Source organism: Protopterus annectens, chromosome 13.part0 (genome assembly GCF_019279795.1).
Source record: "Protopterus annectens isolate FY-2018-M chromosome 13.part0, PAN1.0, whole genome shotgun sequence".
NCBI lineage: Eukaryota > Metazoa > Chordata > Ceratodontiformes > Protopteridae > Protopterus > Protopterus annectens.
The window spans coordinates 166,204,681-166,228,680 of record NC_056747.1 but is presented as its reverse complement, the minus strand read 5'-3'; the positions used below and the strand labels follow the sequence as shown (position 1 = coordinate 166,228,680).

Here is a 24,000-nt window from a genome sequence, read left to right as displayed (position 1 = left end):
TTACTAAATGCTGGAGGTGTAATGGGGAAGAAAGAGGTAACTGGAAACGTGTTTCTAAAATGTAATGAGTTGGCAGATTTTAAAATTTCCCTACAGAGTACTCTGTCAGAAATACTGAGTGATCAAATGGCTGTAACTAAGGATATGATTTTTTGAGCTGTGACACGGGATCTGAATTGTCTTACTAAGTTTAATTATGTTTGCTGCAAAAAACCGCAGTTACTAGAAAATGGAAATTAAACAATAAAACAACTGTATTTGAAGTACTGAATATTATAAAAGAGATAAAAGAAATGGAAAAAGGATCTTTAGAAAATGGAAGGAGCAAATTACAAAGAAATAAAATGGAAATTGTGGTTACAATACATGCAGTATAGTGTTCAGGAGGAAAAGGGGTGAGGTTTAAGGGAAGGCAGGAATTCTGCAATTTATGTAATGTTGGACAAATGATTATTACAGAGAAAAGACATGTACTATATAATGTACATAAATGAAAAAAAAGAAATATGGTTTTCTTTTGTTAATGTACACTTGCCTATGTCTCAAGTGATAACTCAATAAAAGTGTTAAAAAATATACATATATGGTGCAATGCCTGGAAAATGAAAATGTACAGGCCAACGATACAGCAGAGGAGTCAACTGAAGTATACACCTAGGAGGTAGACTCCAGAGAGACAGGAAGTTGATAATGCCCCTTTATCATGCAATGGTAAGGCTACAGCTTGCAAACTGTATGCTTTTCTGTAGACCTTATAATGAAAGGAAGTTAGTGTTGGAAAAGGTACAGAGAAAGGAAACTTAGAAGGCATGAACAAGAGAGCTCATGATACAGGAAGAGCAGAGAAATCGCAAACTTTCAGCATGGAAAGTTGGATAAACAGGAGGGCTACCATGTGGGGTAACAGCAGCTCTAAGAAGAAAATATGACGAAGAGAGTGGTTGATGGAGGAAAGTATGACTGAGAGAGTGGCTGACAGAGGAAAATATGGCAGAGAGTGTGGCTGATGGATGAAAATCAATAATTTGAGTGTGTGGTAGAAAAAGAAACAAAATGGAGCTTTTAAGGCAGCCTAAGATTCTTGGAGGGATAAGACTTGATGAGAGAGTTAGCTAGTGAGGTACCTTTCCTTACTTGCAACACTTGGACAGACTACACAGACCAACAGTCGCCTTGCACCAGCTACTTATGTAAATGCAATATAAAGATTCAGCATGCTATTACAGGCAAGAAAAAAATGAAAAATTGAGCCTATGTAGGTTTTCAAAGAGTCTGGTATAAGAATGATGTCAATAGAACAGACGGGGAGTCAAATTAATCTTCAAGAATGACATGGGTACTGCTGAGAAATTATATACTGTGAGTGGCACAGTAGATAGAGTTGCCACCTCACAGCAAAAGGTTCCTTGGCTTGATTCTTGGATGGGATGCCTTCTGTGTGGACTCTGCATGTCCTCCCTGTACCTGTAGGGCTTTCTTCTGGGTGTTCCAGTTTCCTCCTACATTTCAAAGACACACAGAAGGTGGATTGGGCACTCAAAATTGTCTATATGAGTCAATATGCGTGTCTGTGTTGTGTGGTAGAACTAATCTGGGAGGGCTAGCCACCTTACGGTGTAAACTTTGGCACCATGACCCCATGTGTACAAAAATGGGGAAAAGTGGTTGTGGATGGATGGCAGGATGGACAGCTTGACTAACTAGAATAAGAGCCATTTAAGTATTAACTGCTGATCTATTCTGATGGAATGAGAGAAGTTCTAGTTAAAAGATACATGTACTAACCAGCACTCTGTGCAGGCATTCACAAAAGATTAATGGACATTGTGGTGCAAGGTTCAACTTACTTGTTGGTACTTTAAATTTCTGTGGTGCCATTGATTTTCTTCCAGGTGATCTTCCCCTGTCAGGCAATTTCATTGTTGAATCCAAAGCTGTACTTACAAGAGGAGACTACAGTACACAAGAAAAAATGATTAGTAAATGCTATAATTCTGAATAGCATTAAATCAAATTCAGCTCATATTTTTACTTGATAAGAAACATATTTCACTTCTGCTTTCAAAAAAAAACATCAATGGAAAGATATGACAAGGACACATAAAATGAAGACAAAAATAAGCAGTTTGAAAATGTCTGTATATAGGTGCATTTTTATAAAATTAAACCAACAAATCCAATTTGTATCTTTCCTTATGCAAAGTTTCTCAGTTAATGAGCAGTTTAAACATGAACAGCTAAACAAGAAGTGCAGTATGTTGAGAAACACTGGCAATCCAAGCAGATGGAAAGAAATCAAGAAAAAGTAGAAAGAAATGGAAAAGGGGGCCAGTGCACACAGCTGGATACACCTCATAGTTGATCTGGAGGCTGGTGGATAAGCAGGGAGGTGTTCTCCTCGGGGGAGGGGGAAGGACTGCTGCTAAATCACTGCAGAGACAGAACGATACATTAGCAGCCAACTGCACATCCTTTCTTGGGGAAACGACTGATGTGCACAGGGGATAGGAACTTAGTAGTGAAACAGTCTTCAGCTATAGAGTTATACCCTAGGGTGCCTTAATCTCCTTACCAGCCCAGAACATTGGTTAGAGATGGTCAGGTTTAGTAGACACAGAAAAAATAATATTCCCTTGGAATTAGATGGTGGCCGGCTGTGGGGAGTCAAAAATGATGTAAGAGAAAAGGAAAACAAGGGAATCAGCAGTGTTCAAGGTACAACAAAACAGAAGCTGGCAGACCAGAAGATACGACAGTGCATAATACAATCTGGAAACTTTAGTACCTCACTAAACTGTGCCTGAAATTGTGTTAGTTTTACTTTATCTTATTATTTTTATCTTGGATAGTATAGTACATCAGCTGTAGTGCTTGCACCCTCCCTCATCTGACTTGTCTTGACAGTAGTCTATCGTATGGCATTAATGGGCTTGTCCTTCTAGCCTCTGTTTTATAAGCAGAGCAAGAGAGCAGTCCAAAGTTAAAAGCATTCACGCAGATACAATGATGCAGCTTTACATCAAATGTGTGACAGTTGGACACAGCAGGAATACCAGGTGGAGTACAAACTACTAAATTAAGTTGGATTTTTCATTAAATCTTTATTGTATACAACATCAGGATAGTTAGCACCAACAGATACTGCACATCAAGTACAAGTCTGACCAACAGTAGGATTGGTGATATCTGCTTTCTCATACAACAGTGCATAAAAAACATTTACATTCTGTCACTGGCTGTTAAAGCATTACTTTCTATAAGTGACCTTATTACATAATAGTTGGGACTGGATTATGTTAAGCGGATAATTCTGCACTGACCCTAGCTGTATTTATCTCTCTAACAGAGATTCCCTAGGCTGTACTCCAGGTGCTATAGCATACTACAAATGGTAGCATGAGTAAACAGAATAGTACAAACTGCCAAAGTTGGTCAGGCTTGTTTTTCTATTCAATACCAGAAGTAAAGTTTAATATCATTAGATTCCTTATATGTTTGATTAACAGCAGTATGAATATTGCTTCTTATACAGGATCACTGGTGTTAGTACATAAAAAGTACCGATATAACACCACGTCAGTGTAGAGCTTTGAGATGTAATTTATATCTGTTATGATTTTATTCCAGAGGAGACCATGGGGTGTCCAGAAGTGCCAAGTCCAAATAATGTGGGTATTTTATTACTGAGATTCTTTAGTATAAAAGCTGTCCTCTCAATCAACAGTGATGAAATAACAGTTTTTAGCCTGAGTAGATGGAAAATTAATGACATCCCAACTTTGTTAAAAAGATTTCAACAAAGCAAAGAACTTACAATTTGATTATCATTTGTGGAAGTTGATGTCCGGGAGCTGCCGCTCTAGAACATGAGAAGGGCAGTACAGAACATTTCTGACTTGTGTAAAAGTAAAGTGCTTGAGGTAATGTTTGGTTAAGTTATGCCACCTGACAGACATAGTGAATACCAGTATACCAAAGGTTAGATTTGATAAGCCAACCAGGCCAGGTGGCTTACCAAATCCACCAAACAAAGCTAGGGATAAGGCATGGAAATTATGGCATACAAGTAAAAACCCTGCAGACTTCACTCAGTACAAACAGCTGCTCAATCAAGTAAAGTGACTTGTCATCAAAAACAAGAACATTACATTACTCTGCAAAATGACTATATGATGACTAAAAAGTTCTGGAGGTCCATAAACTCTCTGTTATACCCAGGCAAAAGCGACAATCCCTCCTGTGATCCAGACATGACTCCAATTGAAACTCCGTCACTTTTTACCTCATTCATTAAAAACTGTATAGTCAATCTCACTGTCAACTTCCCACTAATCAACCCACTGCCCCCAGACCCATCTGCTACAACAAGCCCAAACATCTCTCTTGTACCCATACCTACCTTTACCATAAATAAACTCCTGCTTAAACTTAAACCTGGACCAAATGTTCTATATAATTTACCACCAGAATTCCTCCAAAAATCAGCTAACACTATATATAGCCTATCCCATTAGTATACTACTAAACAAATCCATTCAAGAGTTCTTCATTACCACCATCTGGAAAAAGGCATTTATTCCCTCTCCAAAAAGGTAGAAACAGTAATGATATATCAAACTTCTGTCCAATTGCCATCCCCTCTCCCATCTCCAAAATTCTGGAAAAATGTATCCATAACCAGCTACTAACTACCTACTACATCATAACCTCCTCTCCCCAACCCAACATGGGTTTTGGCCTAGTCATAGCACAACCACTTCTCTTATAGCTTTCTTGGACACAGTCAACCATGCTCAAGACTCAGGATGCCTTGTCTCCTCACTATTTCTTGAGGTTTCCAAGGCATTCGATACTGTTTCTCACCTGCTTCTTCTGACCAAGTTCTCCAATTTAGGCACGTCTCCCCCTACCCTAGCTTGGTTTTCCAACTACCTGACAGATAGACAACAAGCAACCAGATAGCACCAATCCCTCTCTCCTTTCCTCAGCATCAACACCGGAGTCCTACAAGGGTTCATACTAGGTCCACTGCTCTTAAGCAATTTCATTAATGATTTCCATACCATCACACCCTGTGCTAATGTCATCCAATATGCAGATGACTCCACCATCATCTGCATGGCCAAGTCTACTTCAAAAATTACTTACACTCACCCAAAATTCCTTCACCTCCACTGAAACCTGGATGTATAATAACCATCTACCATAAATGCTAATAAAATCAAGCTTATGTTGTTCAGCCCCCCAAAAAACAACACCCCTAACCAAAAATGAATTTACCATCAACTCACTCAACACTTGCCATAAAGTAGTCCCATATTCCAAACTTCTAGGGGTCATCATAGATGAATACCTAACTTACGACCAGCATATTAACACAAACATAAAAAATATATCATAAACCAGGCATCCTGTACAGGCACAAACACTTCCTCAGCTATGCAGCAAGACTATCGCTTGCCTCTTCCTTTCTAATTCCATCCTTGCTCTATGGTGCACTTATCCTTACTAATATACAATCCTCTCTTAAATCCAAACTGGACTCATGCTACAATAAAATTGCAAAATTTATAACCAGTGCCAAACACTCCTCCCACCACTGCATATCACTCCAGTGTCTAAACTGGCCAGAACTTCCACAACATCTAACATACCTGCAATTAACCACAGCTCATAAGCTAATCTATAAGGCTTCTAGCTGTCCTGCTCTCTCCTCTCCTCTCTGTTCACCATGTATCACCCAAATAGACCTCTGCAATCAGTCACTCAGATGCTCCTTAATGTAGCAAAACCTAGTCTTCCTGCCGGTCAAATGTGTTACCCATATGCTATAGCAAAACTATGGAATGTTCTCCCTCCTTCAATTAGGACTACTAGCAACACTGAATGCTTTAAGACTTCGCTGAAACAGCACCTGTTCTCCCATTGGGTATGTAAAAGTACCAGCACTGACTATAAAAAAAAACAATATTCCTAGCCTTCCTACTTTTCCTCCCCATCTCACTTATGGCTCAGACTCCTCATATATGCATTCAGTGCTTTCAGCTTGCAAAGTCCAACATGTGGCACTCTGCCACACATAATCTACTACATCAGTTACCTACCACATATTCTATTCATTATTGATGCCTATACAGCAATAGATCTAAGGCTGTCCCTTACTTTCAGAATCTTTAATCTGCTGCTCTCCATCTTTCCCTTTCTACTGCAAAACTGCAATACTGTATTGTTCACACATTTGCTATTATCCCATGTCACCAACTGTATCCTTGTTTGGTTTGCATACTTAATACCAGTTATACAGATGTTAGATTTTAGCTACTTTATTGTATTACCTTTTCTGTAATATGTTTCTGTACCATCTCTGGTTGATTTCTACATTTTGATTCTATAGCTTTATCATGTTTGTTTTTGGAATTTTTCTCCCCGGGCCTCTACTGAAAACGGGCTCACCCTGGCCCAGTAGACCTTCTAGTAAACAAATGCAAATAAATAAATAAATACATTTTTTTAATAACTGGCTTCATACATTTTTGTGTTAAGGGAACTGAGACTTCAATGTTCAGGGAACAGACATAGTTTGACTACATATTTGTACATCTGAGAGATTCTGTCAATGTTATAACAAAATTGGATTACACAATATCTTTGAATTTATCAGCAGGATTCTAAGATTGCAAAAGCAGTATAAGTAGCAAAGAAAATGGTTTGCTGAAGACTCTAACAACCAGAAGGTTGACAAAGAAATGAAAAAGTGAAGTAAAAGGGAGAGAAACTGTGAAAACTCAGAAAGAGACAAAGCATTATGGGAAGCAGAGCTGGGGAAAAGGAAATGGTTATGGCAGCAGAACAATAAACCACTTCTGTCCCCTTACTTTACTGCTAGTCACTACACTGCCTGAATGTCAACAAATATGAAATCAAGAGAAAGGGAGAGAGAGAAAATCAAATAGAGACGGAGAAGAAAAAACTCTGAGGGTGAAGAGTCTTGCAGTTGTTCAGCAAGAAGCATTTCAGGGTTCAAATGTAATGCAGGAAATGGCATTCAGAGGTGTTTATGTATTCTTCCAGTGTCTTACTTACTTTGAAGTAAAATGAGAAAAGGGTAGAAATAATAGAAGCTATAAGTTCTGCTAGCCAAGTTAGTGAAAAGTAGAGATTCTCTGCTATACCACTGAAATTGAAAAGAAAAGCCTGCGTTAATTTCACGAAAGTACAAATAAGCAGATGGACCCATATTCAACAGAATGATTTGATAATTGAAAGGGCACATCATGTGTGCTATCCAAATCTGGCCATGAGAAAGCAGCCAATGTCTATATTAGTAAAGATATATTTATACCAGCATTAAGCTGCTCCAGACAAATCTGTGGCATAACGAAAACGAATGAAACGTGGGGGACTCCAGAGTGTTTATGGAAAATGATTACTCATTGTACACCAGGCAGAAGAAAAGTGATTTTATCCCTGAAATCAGGGGATGCTGAGAGGCAGGTGTGAGACTCAACTTGCTGTATCCAGCTGTCTTTACCATATTTTTGTCAGAGGATCAGATAAGCTTTTTGTCTGCAGAGCAGACTAAGGAGAAAACAAAATTTACCCAACAAACAGTAAGCCAATAAGCTGAAGAAGACTCTGCTTCTCATTCTTCTGACAATAATAAAGCCTGTGCAAAGAACATAGCCATAGTGGGATGAAGTCCTATTTGGAATTAATAAGGGATGAAATCACTTCATATGTGTTCTTTATTCTTTTTTATGCAATTTTATCCTGTACCTGTGTGTATTAAAGTTTTGTTTTTTTTCACCTAGTTGCAGCATTTTGTGCTGGGTGCTTTAGAGTTGCTGCTCGAGGCTTGTGTATGTCTCAAATCATTTCCACTACCCATTACTTAAATTCCTCTTTAACAGGTAAACGGGAAAGCACAAGTGCCTCATTTGTAATTCTTTACCTTGCCTCTTTGTCTTAGTTTTTTTCTTTAACACCTTTATTGTATTATCACCTAAAACATATAATTTATATAGAAGAAAACAAACCTTATTTAACATGCTCACAGTTACTAACATTATACATCATTTGTACTCTTTTGTACAATTATCAATCCAACATTACATGAATTACTCAATTCCTGCCTTCCCTAAAACCCCTCTCCCTCCTCCAAAACATTATTCTGCATGTACTGTTGCCAAAATTTCATTTTTCTTCTACATAATTTGCTCCTACCCTTTTCTAGAGATCCCTCTTTAAAGTTATTTTATCTCTGTTACAACATTCACTACCTCAAATACGGCTGGTTTTGACTCTATTTCCATTTTCCAGTAACAAAGTCTTACAATATCTAGTCAACTCACAACTTGTATCCCAGCTCAAAATAAATGATTTCCTTAGTTACATCCATTTGCTCACCCAATATTTCTGACAGAGTACTCTGTAGGTAATTTTTAAAATCTGCCAACTCATTACACTTCCAAACATGTTCCCAGTTAACCTCTTTTGCCATCATGCCTCCAACATTTGCAATCTACCCGGGGAAAAATTCTTTGGAATCTGCATGGGGTATAAAATGCCTATGTGAACACTTCCAAGTAAAATCCTAAATCTTCTAGACTCTGTTGCATATTTGGGAGCCACATGTATGCTTCCTTTTGAACTGCTTATCAAATCTGTCTGCCTAATCTTTTCTCCTCTGACTGATTCCCACAGTTATTCTGCAATATTTTATATGCCCCAATATTTTTTCCTTTTCCTTTCCTTTTCTTGGCCTCTCTCCATTCTATTATATTCTCCTATCTAGTTACTTGCTTCCAATACTTTGATTCCTTTGACACTTTTCTCAAGTAAATTCTACTCCCTCTTGCTTATTTATTCTCTGTACCTCTAACTGCAGTCATCCCTAATGGTAGAATCTTCTTTCTCCATTCTAGTGTTAACTTAGTTCTTAGAATGCTTTCTGTTACTTTATGAATATAATATTCTGTATGGCTGTTATTCTCCTTAGGGGTCTGCATCCAAAAATCCCACTCTCTTCTTATTTCTTGAATTTCCACTGCTTCATCAACATCCTTAAACACATGTTCACTGTTTGTATCTTGCTATCCATATCCATAAACAAGAGCTTCCAGTTTCTCAATTTTTGTATCATCTTTTGCTTAACCTCTTCCCACTTACCAACTGCCATAACATAATCCTTTTTCAACTCTTAACTACTTAATTTTATCACATCTCTGTAACTATGGGTATTGCTGAACCAATTCATGTATGGGTACATAGTTTATAGCTATGGCCTTTCTTCTGTCTTAATTAATTGTATAACCCCAAAAGACTTGAAACTGTTTCAGAATGTTCCACAAAACTGAGATGTCCTTTTCTGGTTTATCAGGTAAAAAATATCATCTGCAAATAAAGCCAACATTTCTTGATTACTATACCAATTATATCCTTGAATTTCTGAGTCCCTTATTTTCTTTGCCAATGGCTCTAAATGTAATGCAAATAAATGAGGATACCCATGCCTGATTCCTCTAGTAAGGCAAAACTTGTCAGAGAGAAACCCTCCCTACTTTAATTTTTGCCTCTAATCCCTCATATATCTTCCTAATTAACCTTATTACTGTATCAGGGAATACAAATGCTTTCACTGCCCTACTCATAAAATCCTAGCTTACATTGCCAAATGCTTTCTCTGTATCAAGACCCATTCAACACAGTGGGATTTTCTTGCTTCCCTCTAGATCATCACTGTTCCATTAATATTGTCAAATATATGCCTCTCCTCCATAAAACCACAATGAGCCATATTTATTAATTCTGGCAACACCTTTACCATTCTTTTAGTTATTACATACACTTTATAATCATGTTTTAAAACAGAAAAAAGCTTATATGAAGTTGGGTCTGATGGGTCTTTAGGTATTAAAGTCACCATATCTTTCTTCCAAGATGTTGGTGCTTCCCCTCCTTTCAAAATGCTGTTAAACAAAATCATCGGGATCCTTACCACTTTCCTCCCTCCTAGCTTCCAAACTTCCACAGGAATACCATCTATTTCTGGAGACTTTCCTGCAGACTGATTATACAGCACAGTTTTTATCTCCTCTCTTCCTATAATAACTGTTAATTGTCAAGCCTCATCTAGCTCTGACCTTGGCATACTTAAGTCTTCCATAAATATTTTCATTTGTGTTTTTTTCTTGATTTCCATATTTCATTGTTTTATACAAAATTTCATAAAATATCTGAAACATCTCCAATACATCCACAGGTTCCCTGGTTATTTTTCTTGTTATAAGTTCCCTGAGTTTAGCAACAACCCTTTCTACTTTCTGTTGTGTATGTTGTTGTGCTAAAATTGTTGTGCCGTGTCTCTCCTACAGGTTGCTAAGTGTAAGCTGTGTCTAGCTTACAGGGCAGTCTTTGACCCGGCCCTGATGGAAATGCTACACACTCGTAAATCAAATTACAGAAGGATCACTCACTCTATGGATCTTAACTTAGTCTCTGACATGAAGAGGTTACGCTTTAGAGATAGATGCATCTCCCAGAAACTACCACTTCTCTGCAGCAAACTTCCAGTTCAAGTGAAACAGATCCCCCTCCCTGACCCTCTTCAAATGCAACCCAGATCAATTTATGGGTGACCTTTTTCATTCAGCACTCTGCAGCTGTCTCTCTCCTTGTTCAATGAGATTACTCTTATTCAGCAACACTTTAACCTTAGTCAAGCCCTCTAAATAATTATTGTTACTTCTTAATCATATCTCCTTTTTTCTATTTCTACCATACTTTTAAACTCCACTTTTATTTTATCCCATTAACTAGCTATAACTTCTGAAGAAATGTCCATCTTCTATAATAACTCCTGAATAATTTCCACTACTCATTTTGTAAGTTCCTTTCTTAACACATAGGTGGGGAAGTGAGAGTGTCTTATTTTTACTTCATTCAACTGTATTTTTATTTTAGTTGTTACTGGCACATAAACTGAAATGGTTATAAGATGTCTTTTGAAGTGTTCAATTACATGCACATGCTCCTGTGAAATATGACTTCTGTCTAGTCTAGCCCAGGTATTGTACCTTAGGGAATAATATGTAAATTCTCTCAGTTCCTCTCATCTTCCATACCAAATATTTTCATAAATTTCTTCAGAAATCTACCCTCTTTTGTTATATTTTCCCTTCTAGATTCCCTGGATATAGTCTCACTGTTGCCAATCAAATTCCAGGTCCCATCTAGAAATAATATTCCCTGCTAAAAGCTGATTATTTCACCCACAATTTTCTTAAGGCCCATAATAGCAGTTTCAGGTGGAATATAAATACATAGCAGCAAAATCCTCCTTTCTTGCCATTAGCCGCTTACTACCACAAATCTACTACTGTTATCGTTTTTCCCCTCCTCTGTCACTATTCAAGTTCTTCTAGCAATTAGTGTAAGTATTTCCCTTTTCCTTTGTACTAGATACTTTGATGAATATCCATCCTGAAATCCATTCTTAATTAAATTCATATGCTCGCTTGTTTCCAAATATGTCTCTTGTAGCATTGCTATTTACACTCTGCATTTCTTAATATAATTCAATACACTTTCCTTTTTGTCTATATCTTTGAGACCATTAACATTCCAAAACAATATACATAGTGTCACCATTACGAAAATAAGTTATTCTTCCCATCTAGTATATGTGACAACTTTTTTCAAGTGTTAACTTCCAGCTTTTGTGTTACACGAACCCACTGATGTTTGGCAGGTTGATTGTTTATGTATTTGTTTTTGTCATCTCTATTTGAACCTATATCACATTATTCAAGACTTTTGCTTTAATGAAAAGCCTCAAAAAACACTCCCATAACCTAAGTTTAAACAGGCACACAAAACTTTGTACATGTTCAAATAATTAAGTTTAACACTTTTAACAGGAACAAATGTCCCAAATCAACCCACACATAAGCATTACCTAACTATATCCAGGGAAACCATAATCCTAGGTGATTTTAATATCGACTGGAACTCCTGCATATCTCCCAAACCCACCACACACCTTAACCTCTTTAACTTTCATCAAACCATTAACTCCAATACATAAATCCACCCACAAACATACGATCCTAGACTGGATACTGACCAACAACAATCCCCTCTCCTATAAAACAGGTATACTCCCTGACAATATTAGTGACCACCTCCTTACCTTTATCACCAAACAAAAATGCAACATTCCTAAACAAACTACTTATCGAACTAAATACAACAAAACAGCATTCAATCTAACATCCTTTCAAACTGAACTCAAAGAATATAACTGGTCAACTCTAAAATACCTCCCAATAGATGCATTTCAACAACACCTTCTTACAAATTCTAAACCAACATGCCCCATCCCGGTTAGTCAGAATCAGATCCAAAGCAGCTCCTTGGCTCTCTGTTATAACTAAACAAACTATGAGGAAATAAATCATGGTCAAAATGGAGATCCACTAAAAGCCCTACTGACCATCAAACCTTCAAACATCTAAGAAACAAAACAAAGAAACTTGTCATCCTAGACAAAAAACTACAACTTTCAATACCAACAAAACCAAAACCAAAACCCAAAAATTCTGGTCAGGAATTAATAAACTACTCCACCCAGGCAACACCAAAACACCTACCCCAGCTAGCTTAGCACAAAACAACCTAACATCATAGCCAATACCTTTAACAATTTCTTCTCTCAAACTGTAAACTCCAGAAACTACTTTCTAAACTAAAACCCTGCACCCCTCAGCTGACAAACTTCCAGCTGAAGTATCCATCTTAATAAACAGAACCAATTATTCCACTCCATAAAGGTGGAAACTCTAATGAACTATCCAATTTTAGACCTATTGCTCTATCCAAAATAATTGTATTCACCATCAACTACTAAACTATCTCTTAAATAACAACCTGCTTGTAGACTCTCAACATGGTTTGACACGATAAATAAAAATCGAAATAGAAACCTAATCTCATCTGCACTATTTCTGGACCTCTCAAAAGCAATTGATATGGTCAACCATCAACATCTCCTTGATACCTTAAAATCTCTATCACTGGATTCTTTGACTCATAGAGAACATGCTGTCCTGTGGGACAGCCAACTCTCCACTCTACTCCCTGCTCCTAGTGGTGTCCCACAAGGTTCTATCCTAGGCCCCTACTTTTCTCCATTTAGACCAATAATTTGCACAATTACCTACCAGTATCCACATGCATACAGTAAGCAGATGATTGCACTCTCATCTGGTCTGCCTCCAGTCTTCACTGCAGCAGAAAATTGGTTTCAACACATCTGTCTCCTCCTTAATCCAAAAAACCAAACTACTACTCTTTACCCCTACCTCTAAATCCACCCCTATCTCTTTTCTATAACATCCTGTAATGGCACTATCATCAAACCTGACAACTGCACTAAACCACCATAGATAACCAGTTAAATTTTGACTGTCACATTGATTTAACTATCAAAACTGTCAATAAATATCTCACTTCAACCTCAAACTCACCTTATCTCCCCCTCCTTTGTCAACTTATCTAAAAGATTTGCCACTGGCTCACCTTTCCAAACTCACCACTGTCTTAACTTAAAGAAACTCAGCTGGCTTGAACTCAACCTTATACTCCTACAACAACTAATCATCACTTTCAAAATTCTTCATTACCCTCCAATATACCCATACTAAATAAACTCATCACACCTTATAAAAATCTCAAGACACTCAGATCAGCCAACAAGCTACTAGTTACTACCTTGAAATCTCATAACAAATCAGGTGATTCCTAACATCTTGTCACCTTTTCAAAAACAGATAAAAACCACCTACTAATTCACAATCCTGACTGAGCATAGTACTGTTCATTACTATATACAGTCTGCTACTTGCACTTCTTTCCACTCCCTTTCTTACCTAGACTAACATCCTATAGCCATCCTCTCTCTATTTTCTTTCCAGCCATACCTAGACCATCTTTATCCTACTACCATAGCATGTCATCTCTATCCTGCTTCCTCACTCTCCTTTTCAACTTGACTTTCATAACATTTATCTATGTTAAAATACTTTTACCAACCATATTCTATCCACAATTTCTATCTATCTTTGATGATTAAATTACTTAGCTTGACTACAGATATCCTTAACTCAACTTTATATTTTTGTGCCTGAGCTTAACTCCTCAGCCACATAATGTGAACTCTATTTGTTGCCTACTTAAATTAGTCCAGGCAAACTGTATTTTGTCTCTGAACATTTTAAAAATTGATATATTTAGTAAAGTATTCCTCATGTATTGTCTTAGTCTGATAGTGGAAAAATGGACATGTATCCAGCCAGACTAGCCCGGTTAACAAATGTAAAATAAATAAAATAAATAAATAAAATTAAGGTTATTCATGCTAAGATAAGTTATAGGTTATGCTCCTACTTGCACTAATTGCTATATGTTCTTGTCTTATCTTTATTCCCCTCCCAGATGTGAAAAACAGTTTGTATGCTTTAAAGAACATTAACTTTTAGCCTTAAAAAGTGTTCTGGCTTTTACTGCCTGGACCTGTAGCCAGCTTGTCTTCACAGAAACATAAGAACAAACTGTTCAGATGCCCTCAGCAGCAAATTTCTCAACTCACACTGAACATTAATTTGCTAAAGAAAAACTTCATCACACTCTGTGTCCTCTTATTTTCTTGCTTACACCAAAAACCTGTTATTAGATTAATCCAAGCACCTTAATCTAAGCATTTACCTATGCAAAGGTAAGAGAAAACATATCAGATGTAAAAATATTACAAACTGGGCACTCTTCCACCCTATCCCGACCTCAACAACCTAAGATTGCAGCTTATTAACTTATGTTTTGGCATGTTTTTCTTCTTTTTTTTTCACATTGTATTGTCTAAATTTCTTAACAGTAGCAAAGAAGAAAAAAGGCACTTGTTTATTTTAATATCTAATATCTTTATCACATACAACAATAACCAAAAATGCTTTACTATATAACATGCAATTTATATCATGAAATGTTTTATACAAATATAATTATGAACAAAAATTGTTTTATTTAACAGTCAGCCTTTTTCCCTTTCTTCTCTTCCCCTTAGTGTCCTTTCAAACATTAAGAGCATGAAGTGGGGCGCAAGCTTAACAAAATCAACAAAAGCCAATCTTTACACTTTTTTCATGCAGCCATTTTTCACAAATGTGATTGATGCTTTTATAATCTGACATTTATTCATTAATTTCTGTGTTGTTTGTCTTCTTCTTGAATGTCATACCTGCCTCTCAATATTCACTGACTGCTGGGAAAAAATTGCTTCTTTTCTGCCTGGTGCACAGTGAGTGATCATTTTCCACAAACACTCTACTGTCTCCAGTTTTAATACTTTGCCCTTCTGCCACAGTTTTGTCAGGATCAACTCTTTTTGCTGATATGATTTCATCTTTACTAATACAGGTCATGGTCAGGTTTGGAACATAAATATAATGCACCTTTTCAATTATAAAAACTGTTATGGAATACAAATCAAGTTACTAATTTGTGCTTTCATAAAAATAATACAGTTTGTTCCTTCTAGCTTCTCTGGTACAGCAGAAAATCTTAGGTTTTCTCTAGGAGCTCTGTCCTCTAAGTCTACAATTTTTTTTTCAAACAGCTCTTCTTGAGCAGTCTCATAGTCAGACAGCCTTTTCTTCATTTTGACCTCTGATTTTTGCAGTTTATTAGTCCATTTGAATATATTTTTAAAGGTTCTTCGATTTTTTTCTAGTCCTGTGATATTTGAGTCGATGTATTCCTTCAATACTTCCTTTCATTTGATCATATCTGAACACATATATTTTTCCTCTAAATTACTGGAAGCCATCTCTTGCACCTAAGCCAGAGCTTGAACAGCTTTTTGCTGAACAGCTGCAGAAGTCTTCCTAGTCATGTTTTTTTGTTCACCTTTTCTAGTTGAATTGCTTTCAGACTCTCCAAATTTCTTCTTTGCTGGCATCCAGAAAGTGCACTTACTAGCCAGTAACTAAAGTTTACTAAAACAGCAGAACTGCAGACCCTTTTCTATCAGTTGCTTTTTTTTAAACACTAGAAGAATTGAAATTAAGCGGCCATCTTGGAAAGCCCTTTATCTTAGTTTATACTGATGCAAGATCTGAAATAGTTACTGAGTATCAAAGCTTTCAATTAAATACACATGCTCCTATGAAGTATAATTTTAATCCAATCTATACCCCTTCCTATATGTTGCGGAATAATATACAAATTCTGTCTCAGCTCCTACTACTTGAATTAACATCATCCATACCAAACAAATTCATATATTTCTCGAAAAATCTACCATCTTCTGTTATATTTTCCCTTCTTGGTCCTTTTGCTGTACCCACATTATACAAAACCCCATTCCAATCTCTAGACAAATAGTCCTTGAAAGCCGATTACTTCTCCCAAAATTCTCTTCACCTCCATAACAGCAGTTTAAGGTGGAGTATACATATATGCCAGCATAATTCTTTTCCCTTTCCAATAGCCTCTTACTATTACAAATCTAATATAATTTTTCATCTTTTATCACTAGTGGGGTTCCCTCTAACAATTAGTATAATTACTCCCCTTTTACTTTGTCCCTGATATTCTGCTTAATGTCCATCCTAAAATCCTTTCTTTGTTCAATTTACATGCTTATTTCTTTCCAAATGTTTTTCCTGCAACATTGCTATTTACATCCTACACCTCTTAATGTAATTCAATACCCTTTTTTCTATATAATGAAATGTAAATGAACATACAGGTAATGTGGACAAAGCAGCCACTATGAAACAAAGCTGTTACCCTCAACTATGATAAATGACATTGCTTTAAATGCATCTCTCTATTAGCTTACATAAAGATAGGAATGCTTAGCAGGCTGGTCTCTTATGTAAATGCTTCTTCTAATTTCTATTTGAACCTGTGTCACATTTTCAAGACTTTTTACTTAAATTAAAACACTCAATCAAAAACCCCAGCAAGTGCACAAACAATGTACAGTTTAAAAAAAAAATGCTTACCTCTCAGGTTTGGAGCACTTGTGCTAAACAGACAACTGCACCCACAGGCATTAACAAATCTTATATTAAGGTTACCCATGGTAAAGCACATGCTACAGCATATGTGATTTACTACTTGCATGCTTTCAGTAAGCATTCACTGTTTGCCCTAATAAAGTGCACTGGCTACTGTTAAATACACTAAATTTGGTACTATTACATTAAATACGTTAAAGTACTAAGACTGCTGGGGAAGAAACTACCGGTAACATTTATTCATTCCTTACAGTTTAAAACTTAAATTTTCACTGAACTGCTTGTCAGTGTACCTTTAAATGTTAATTACATTGTGCTTTATATACTTCACTCTGCAGACAGTGTTCAGACCCCTCATGATTAAATGCTTGTCCCTGCAGACATCTTGCCTCTAAGTAAAAGCAGTAACTGAAAGAATCTTATTACATTTTACTTAGAAAACACTACTACGCCCTGTCATGATTGACTTCACCAATGCACAATTTCACCCTCACTGAAATCTTTTGGTAATAGAAAAAAAAACTTATGACTTTAGAAATGCAAGAAAGAGCTAGCATTTTTAATTCCTTTCATTATTTCATCTTATTTTTTAAACAAACTTGCTTAAAAAAACACTCGTTTATAGGTTCACTCAAGAAAGTAATACTAGATATCCCGTCAATCATATATATGTGGGTGCAAATAAATAAATAAATATATATATATATATATATATATATATATATATATATATGGGTCTACTTCAGATGAGCTTTCATATGATTGACATTTATTTGACCGAGACCATATAACCTAAAGCTCAAAATACCGAAAACTTACTTTACTGAAACTCATAACACTGAAACCTTACAATGCTCAATTTCAACACACTAAATTGCTATCTATAGACATGTACACTTACAACACCAATTACTAACACTTTACAGAACTTAAAAACTAATCACATACCCTCTTATCAGAAACCAGATGATGTAAAACCAAACTATATATACTAACTCTAGGATCGCACTACAGTGGGGAAAAGAGTGTATACCTTTTACTTACCTTACAGCAGTCTACACACTTCCACTACTATGTTGAAATTTAGCATTGTAAGGTGTTGGGTGTTATGAGTTTCAGTCAAGTGAGTTTTCAGTATTTTGAACTTTAGGTTATATGGTCTCGGTCAAATGAATTTCAATCAAATGAAAGTTAGGTCATATGTATATATATCTCTATGTGTGTGTATATATATATATATATATATATATATATATATATATATATATATATATATATATATATATATATACATAGAGAGAAAGAGAGAGAAAGAACGACTTATAATGACGGTTATACCACTACACAAAGGGGGAGCCACCACGGACCCTGGGAACTAATAAGCCTGGTCTGCAAGGCCATGGAACATATTATCATGGAACTTATAAATACAGACAATGGTAATCTCCAAACTCTGGACCCCACCCAGTCCAGGCTTGTAACAGGCAGATCATATCTCCTAAACCTGACAGACTTCTTTGAAGCAGTCACCAAAGCTGTAGACGAGGGTAAGGTGGTTCACACAGCCTATCCAGATCTCGCCAGGGCTTCTGACACCATCCCCCACTCTGGAATTATAAATAAACTCACTAAACTAGGTATAAATCCCTATGTCACAAGATGGGTTGCCAATTGGCTCACTGACAGAGCCCACACTTTGAAAGCAGCAGACTCCAAATCCGACTTCAGACCAGTGACAACTGGAATACCACAGGGTTCAGTCCTGGGTCCTCTCCTGTTTGGTATCTACTTTTCTGAAGTACAGGATAACAGAGAAGGTCTTTGGCTAACGAAGTTCGCAGATGACTGCAAACTAGGAGCCATAATTTAAACTCCTAACAATGTGGACATCCCTACAAAAGGGCCTCACTGAGACAGATGTTTGGTGTCAAAGCCATGGCCTCAAGCTCAATGCCAAATGCATTGTCATCCCCTTTGGTAAAAACTCTGTACCCAAGAGCTACCACATAGGTAGTAGTCTACTTAACACCGAAAGAGTGATAAGAGACCTTGGAACACAGGTGGACAGTAGTCTCTCCTTTGATAATCACATCACCACAGTAGTCAGGAAATCCTTCTACGTGGCACACCTCATCACAAAAGGTTTCTCATCCGGGAAAAAAGAAGTCATTGTTCCCCTCTACTCGACACTCATTAGACCCATTCTAGAGTACAGCACCACTTTTGGTATGTACCTCACAAGACATTTACAACTGAAAAGGCTGCAGAAATACCTCGCAAAGAGGATTACCTGCCTCAAACAGATGCCCTAGGCAGACCTTCTCAAAAAACTCCAGCTTTACTCCATCGCATATTGTCTACTCAGAGGCGATCTCTACCTAACATACAAAGCTATGTCAAACCCAGAGCTGCTGGACATGCTCCACTTAAAGAAATCCCAATCCCTCAAACCTACATGCTCTAGGGACCTAAACCTTGTTACCACAATAAACAGAACATGCTGGAGGGATAGATTCCTGTCCCAGAGACTTCCCATACTCTGGAACAAACTACCTATCTATATCAAACAAAGCTCCTCATTATCATTCTTCAAGAAAAATCTTGATGATTGGATGGGAAATAGGAAATTCACCCCGGGATCATCTCTGTGGCTCTGCTCGATGGGGGCACAGGAAAATAATTTTCTTGGGTGGCGAAAGCCAGAGTACCTTTTTGGCTAGGCTTGTATAGACCCTAGGAACGATAGCCTAGTACCTACCTACGAACCTATACACACACACACACACACACACACACACACACACAGAGTCACACGCGAGCGTGCACACACACACACAAACACACACGTGTGTGTTAAGCAGGAGGAATTATTATCTTTGTTCTACATACACCGTGATCAATGCATGTTTACATCCCCCATCCCAGCAGCCCAGGAGCATAACATTTTATTGTTATACGATATTTAACTTTGCCTCTGTCTGCTATTTTTTACCTTGTTATACAGTGTAAAGCCTGGATACCTTAAAAATAATAAGTTCTTTCTTGCCTTACTATGTTAATACATACTACAGTCACAGATAAGACATCCCTACACCTCATATTTAAAATACCCTGACTAAATACAATAAAAGACTGCTTTACAACACACAGTACAATTTACATGATTAAATTCTTATACAAATATTAGTAACAAAAAAAAACATTTTACTTACAATTACTTCTTCAGTCCATTCAGTGCCCTTTTAAACTTTAATGGCAAAGTGGGATATATGGTTTACAGTCCAACCTCCAGTTTAACACAAACAGAATTCTAGTCTTTCTTCAGTCGCTTCTAGTAAAGCCATATTACGCGTCTGTTCCCATATTTAATAAGACTGATGCTTTACAGTCTTCATTTATTCACTAATTTTGCAACAATGCTGGCCTTCTTCTTGATCCTCTCCATATCCCAACACCAGACTCTGCTTCAAACTCAGGGTACTTCTGGTTTATCTAGCTAGCTCCTATGTGTTTTTGTGTCAATCAAGCATTTTTATATTGAAAAATGAAAAAGGTTCCACTGGCAAAGTCTCTGTACAGGCTTTGTTACTGTTAGAAGAACGAGACGCAGATTTCCCTTCTGCTTGCTGGCTACATTTTATTTTATTTTCTCCTTAACCAGTTCACATCCAAACATCTTGTTGATTTTCCCAAAAGAAAATACTCTGAAAAAAAGCTGGATATTGCATCTTGAATCTCACACCTGCCTCTCAACATTCCTAGATTGCTGTGTTAAACTTGCTTTGCTTCTGCCTCATCATTCTCAAAAGACATTCTGCTGTCCTCAATTTTTAATAATTTTCTCTTCTTCAACAATTTTGTCAGAAGCAACTCTTTCTGCTGGTATGATCGAGTCTTCACCAATACTGGTCGTGATAGCTTTCTCATGGCAGGATTTGAAGAATACACATGATGCATCCCTCAATTAACAAATCCTGCTGTGGAACATCAGTTCAATTGCTTATCTGAACTTTCATTAAATTAATACAGTATGCACTTTCTACTTTCTATGGTACAGTAGAACATCTCAGGGTTTCTCTCCTAGTACTATCATCTAAACTCTATTTTTAAAACCAGTCTTCTTGAAAAGGCCTTGTGCTCAGCCTTTTTTTTTTTCATTTCAACCTCCAATTTTTTGCAATTTTACCAGTTAATCTGAATAGCAAGTCTTCTTTTTCTAGCCTTTGTGAAATATCAAAAGAATACCTCTTTTTTACCTCTAAATTACCGGAAGCAATCTCCTGTATCAAAAATGAACTGCTTTTTGCTGAACAGCTGCAAGATTCTTCTAACCCTGAGTCTTTTTTTCTACTTTGCTGGCTGATTTCCTTTTATTGTCTCCAGTTTCTTCTTTGCTTGTATCCATGCAGTGTAATTACTGGCCAGTAACCAAATTGTTCTCAAATAAATAACTTTAACTGGCTTGTTTTCACAGTTGGACTTTTCACAAGAAGAGTTCTGATCAGACTACTTATCACTGTGCAACCATCTTGGAAGTCTACAAAATATTCATAAATTTAAACCTAAGCAGTAAAGAGCTTGCAAAGAAACAGAATAATTATAAACCAAACAGGAAAAATATGGCACATTAAAAGCAAATGAGATATGGAATAACAGAGAACATGTACTTGGAAGGTTTAAAAGCCAAGGGATTTACAGACGTACAAAAGAATAAATGGAAATAGGTTGAAGCCATGGTAGTAGAGGTCATCAGCTTTTCCAGACCAATAAAATCTGTGATGCATCAGTCCCCTGAAATGAACAGCAATATACAAGATCTTTTTTATCACATGTAGCTGGTTTTAAAACTAAGGAGCTTCCCACTTCACGCCGGAATTTGTTGAGCTAATGTTGCTACATAATTACACCCAGCTGCTGACCTCTTTTCCTACAAGCAGCTGATATATACATGATTTACTTCTGTCTAACGACTTGGAACTTAGCTCAGATATAAGAAGTAAAGAATCACATGGTAATTTTGACCATGTTGGACTAGAATTTAGTATAATACTTTGCAGGAAGCTTCTTCTATCTCAAATGGGTTGGGAGGGTAGACTAATGGTTAAGGTGTTTGCCTTACAAGCACAAGGTGCAAGGTTTGAGTCTCACAAGGGATAATTGGCTAGGCTTAAAATGGCTCACAAGAGCAATTAGCTTAGTACTAACCTATGAATCTAAATTTTACACAAGTAACGAAAAGGTGAAGCACAGTATATCTGACTGGGAATGGTATGGACTGTGATTTGGGTGGGGAATGCTCTGGGGTGGGTGGCTTGATGCTTACCAAAAACCTACTAGACATTTATGTACAGAGTCTGGCAGGTATAATGATCACCATATACGTAGGAAAGTAAGGAAGTATGGAACCACCATGATGGAGTAAAAGAAAGATGGGCTGCTAAAAACTAAAAGAAAGAGATTCACCATACACAAAAACATACAAAAGAACGACTACCAAAACAAGTTTAAAAAAGTCATGAGGATTATAGACGAAGGTCAATGTAGATGGTGAATGAAAATTTGAAGATTTCTTAATTAGTTAATTGTAAAAGAAGTCCACATTCAGCAGTGCAAATCCCCAGTCAAAATGAGTAGTTCATGTTGAACTCTTACTACATAAAAGCAAAGTGATTACAGATTTGTCTGAAATTAGGAATTTTTTAACATGTTTTTTGCTGGTATGCAAGTCTCTAGTGTAGTTCTGATCTTGCATACTCATGGTAAATGATGTCTAATTAGTTTAGCACTGATAGTTTGTAAATCTTTCAAAAGGCTGAACAAACTCCAGAAGAAAATAAGTTATGTACTTACCAGAATGATAGATTTAATTAATCAGTCCACAAACTGTGCAACAATGGACTGGTTGTTGTAAGCCAACTTTTTCAACAACAACAAATAATCTTTCAACAGTTTCAGCTTCTCTCCTTACCCATAATACATACCTCTCTCCTAGCTTACCTCTCCAGATGGAATGCAGGCACAAATGCCCGTAAATCAAAAATATTTATCTAACTAGTTTTGGATTACAGAAGGGTATACTGAGCAAATGTGCATCCCAGGGACTTGGTATGAGACATCTGGTGCTTCTCCAGATCTCTGTGGATGCTGACAATTTGGAGGGGGAATAGTTTGCAGTGTACAAACAGATACCAAGTGAATTTATCATTCTAGTGCATACATAAAGTATGCACTTAAGATGGTACTAACCATGCACAATAAACCAATGGATCAAAACCCCAGCACGTCCTGGGTGGAACTAAGGCAAAAATTCTTTCAGTACCGAAGTCCCAAACGGCACTCTGGATCTAGACAGCACATTCTAACTGTAATGCTTTGCAAATATATGCAAGGAAGATCATGTGAAAAGTGCACAAATTTCATACAAAGGGATGTTTCTAAGGAAAGTAGAAATTGCTTACGCTCTGACAAGAGTGCTCTTTGGTTTCTGTCTGGCAAAAATTTGTTTCTTCATGAATAGCACAAAAGGATACAACTTGACAGCCATTTAGACAGAATTAGCTTGGTAAGCTTTTGTCCTTTCTTAGATGTTGAAAAAGAGACAAATTTGTGATCATTCTTCTTGAAAATTTTTATGTACTTTCCAAACAAAACACAATTTGTCTGTGTATGTCCAGACAATGATATTTATACTCTACTTGACAGGTATATGAGGGGGAACAGATATATTAATGGACTGGTTAAAAACTGATTAAGTTCCAATTTTAGGCATAAATGATGGGGTAGTTCTCAGTGTAATCTAGTCCTTAAGGAAGACAATATATGGAAAATTTGAAAGTGCATGCAGTAAGTGAATTTGGTGGGCTAAGGTAATGGCTACCAGAAACAGGGTCCTTAGAAGTTTTTTAAAAAAAAAACTAGATCA

At 36.8% G+C, this 24,000-nt stretch overlaps 1 protein-coding gene across 1 annotated transcript in view; it reads right to left on the bottom strand.

The window, feature by feature from the left end:
• The window catches only part of HAUS8 (HAUS augmin like complex subunit 8), a 792,482-nt gene that overhangs the window by 570,180 nt on the left and 198,302 nt on the right, over nucleotides 1-24,000 (bottom strand). The window contains exon 5 of the mRNA XM_044054770.1: nucleotides 1,848-1,953. Coding sequence (XP_043910705.1) covers nucleotides 1,848-1,953 — 106 coding nt within the window. The remainder of the gene's footprint in view (nucleotides 1-1,847; nucleotides 1,954-24,000) is intronic.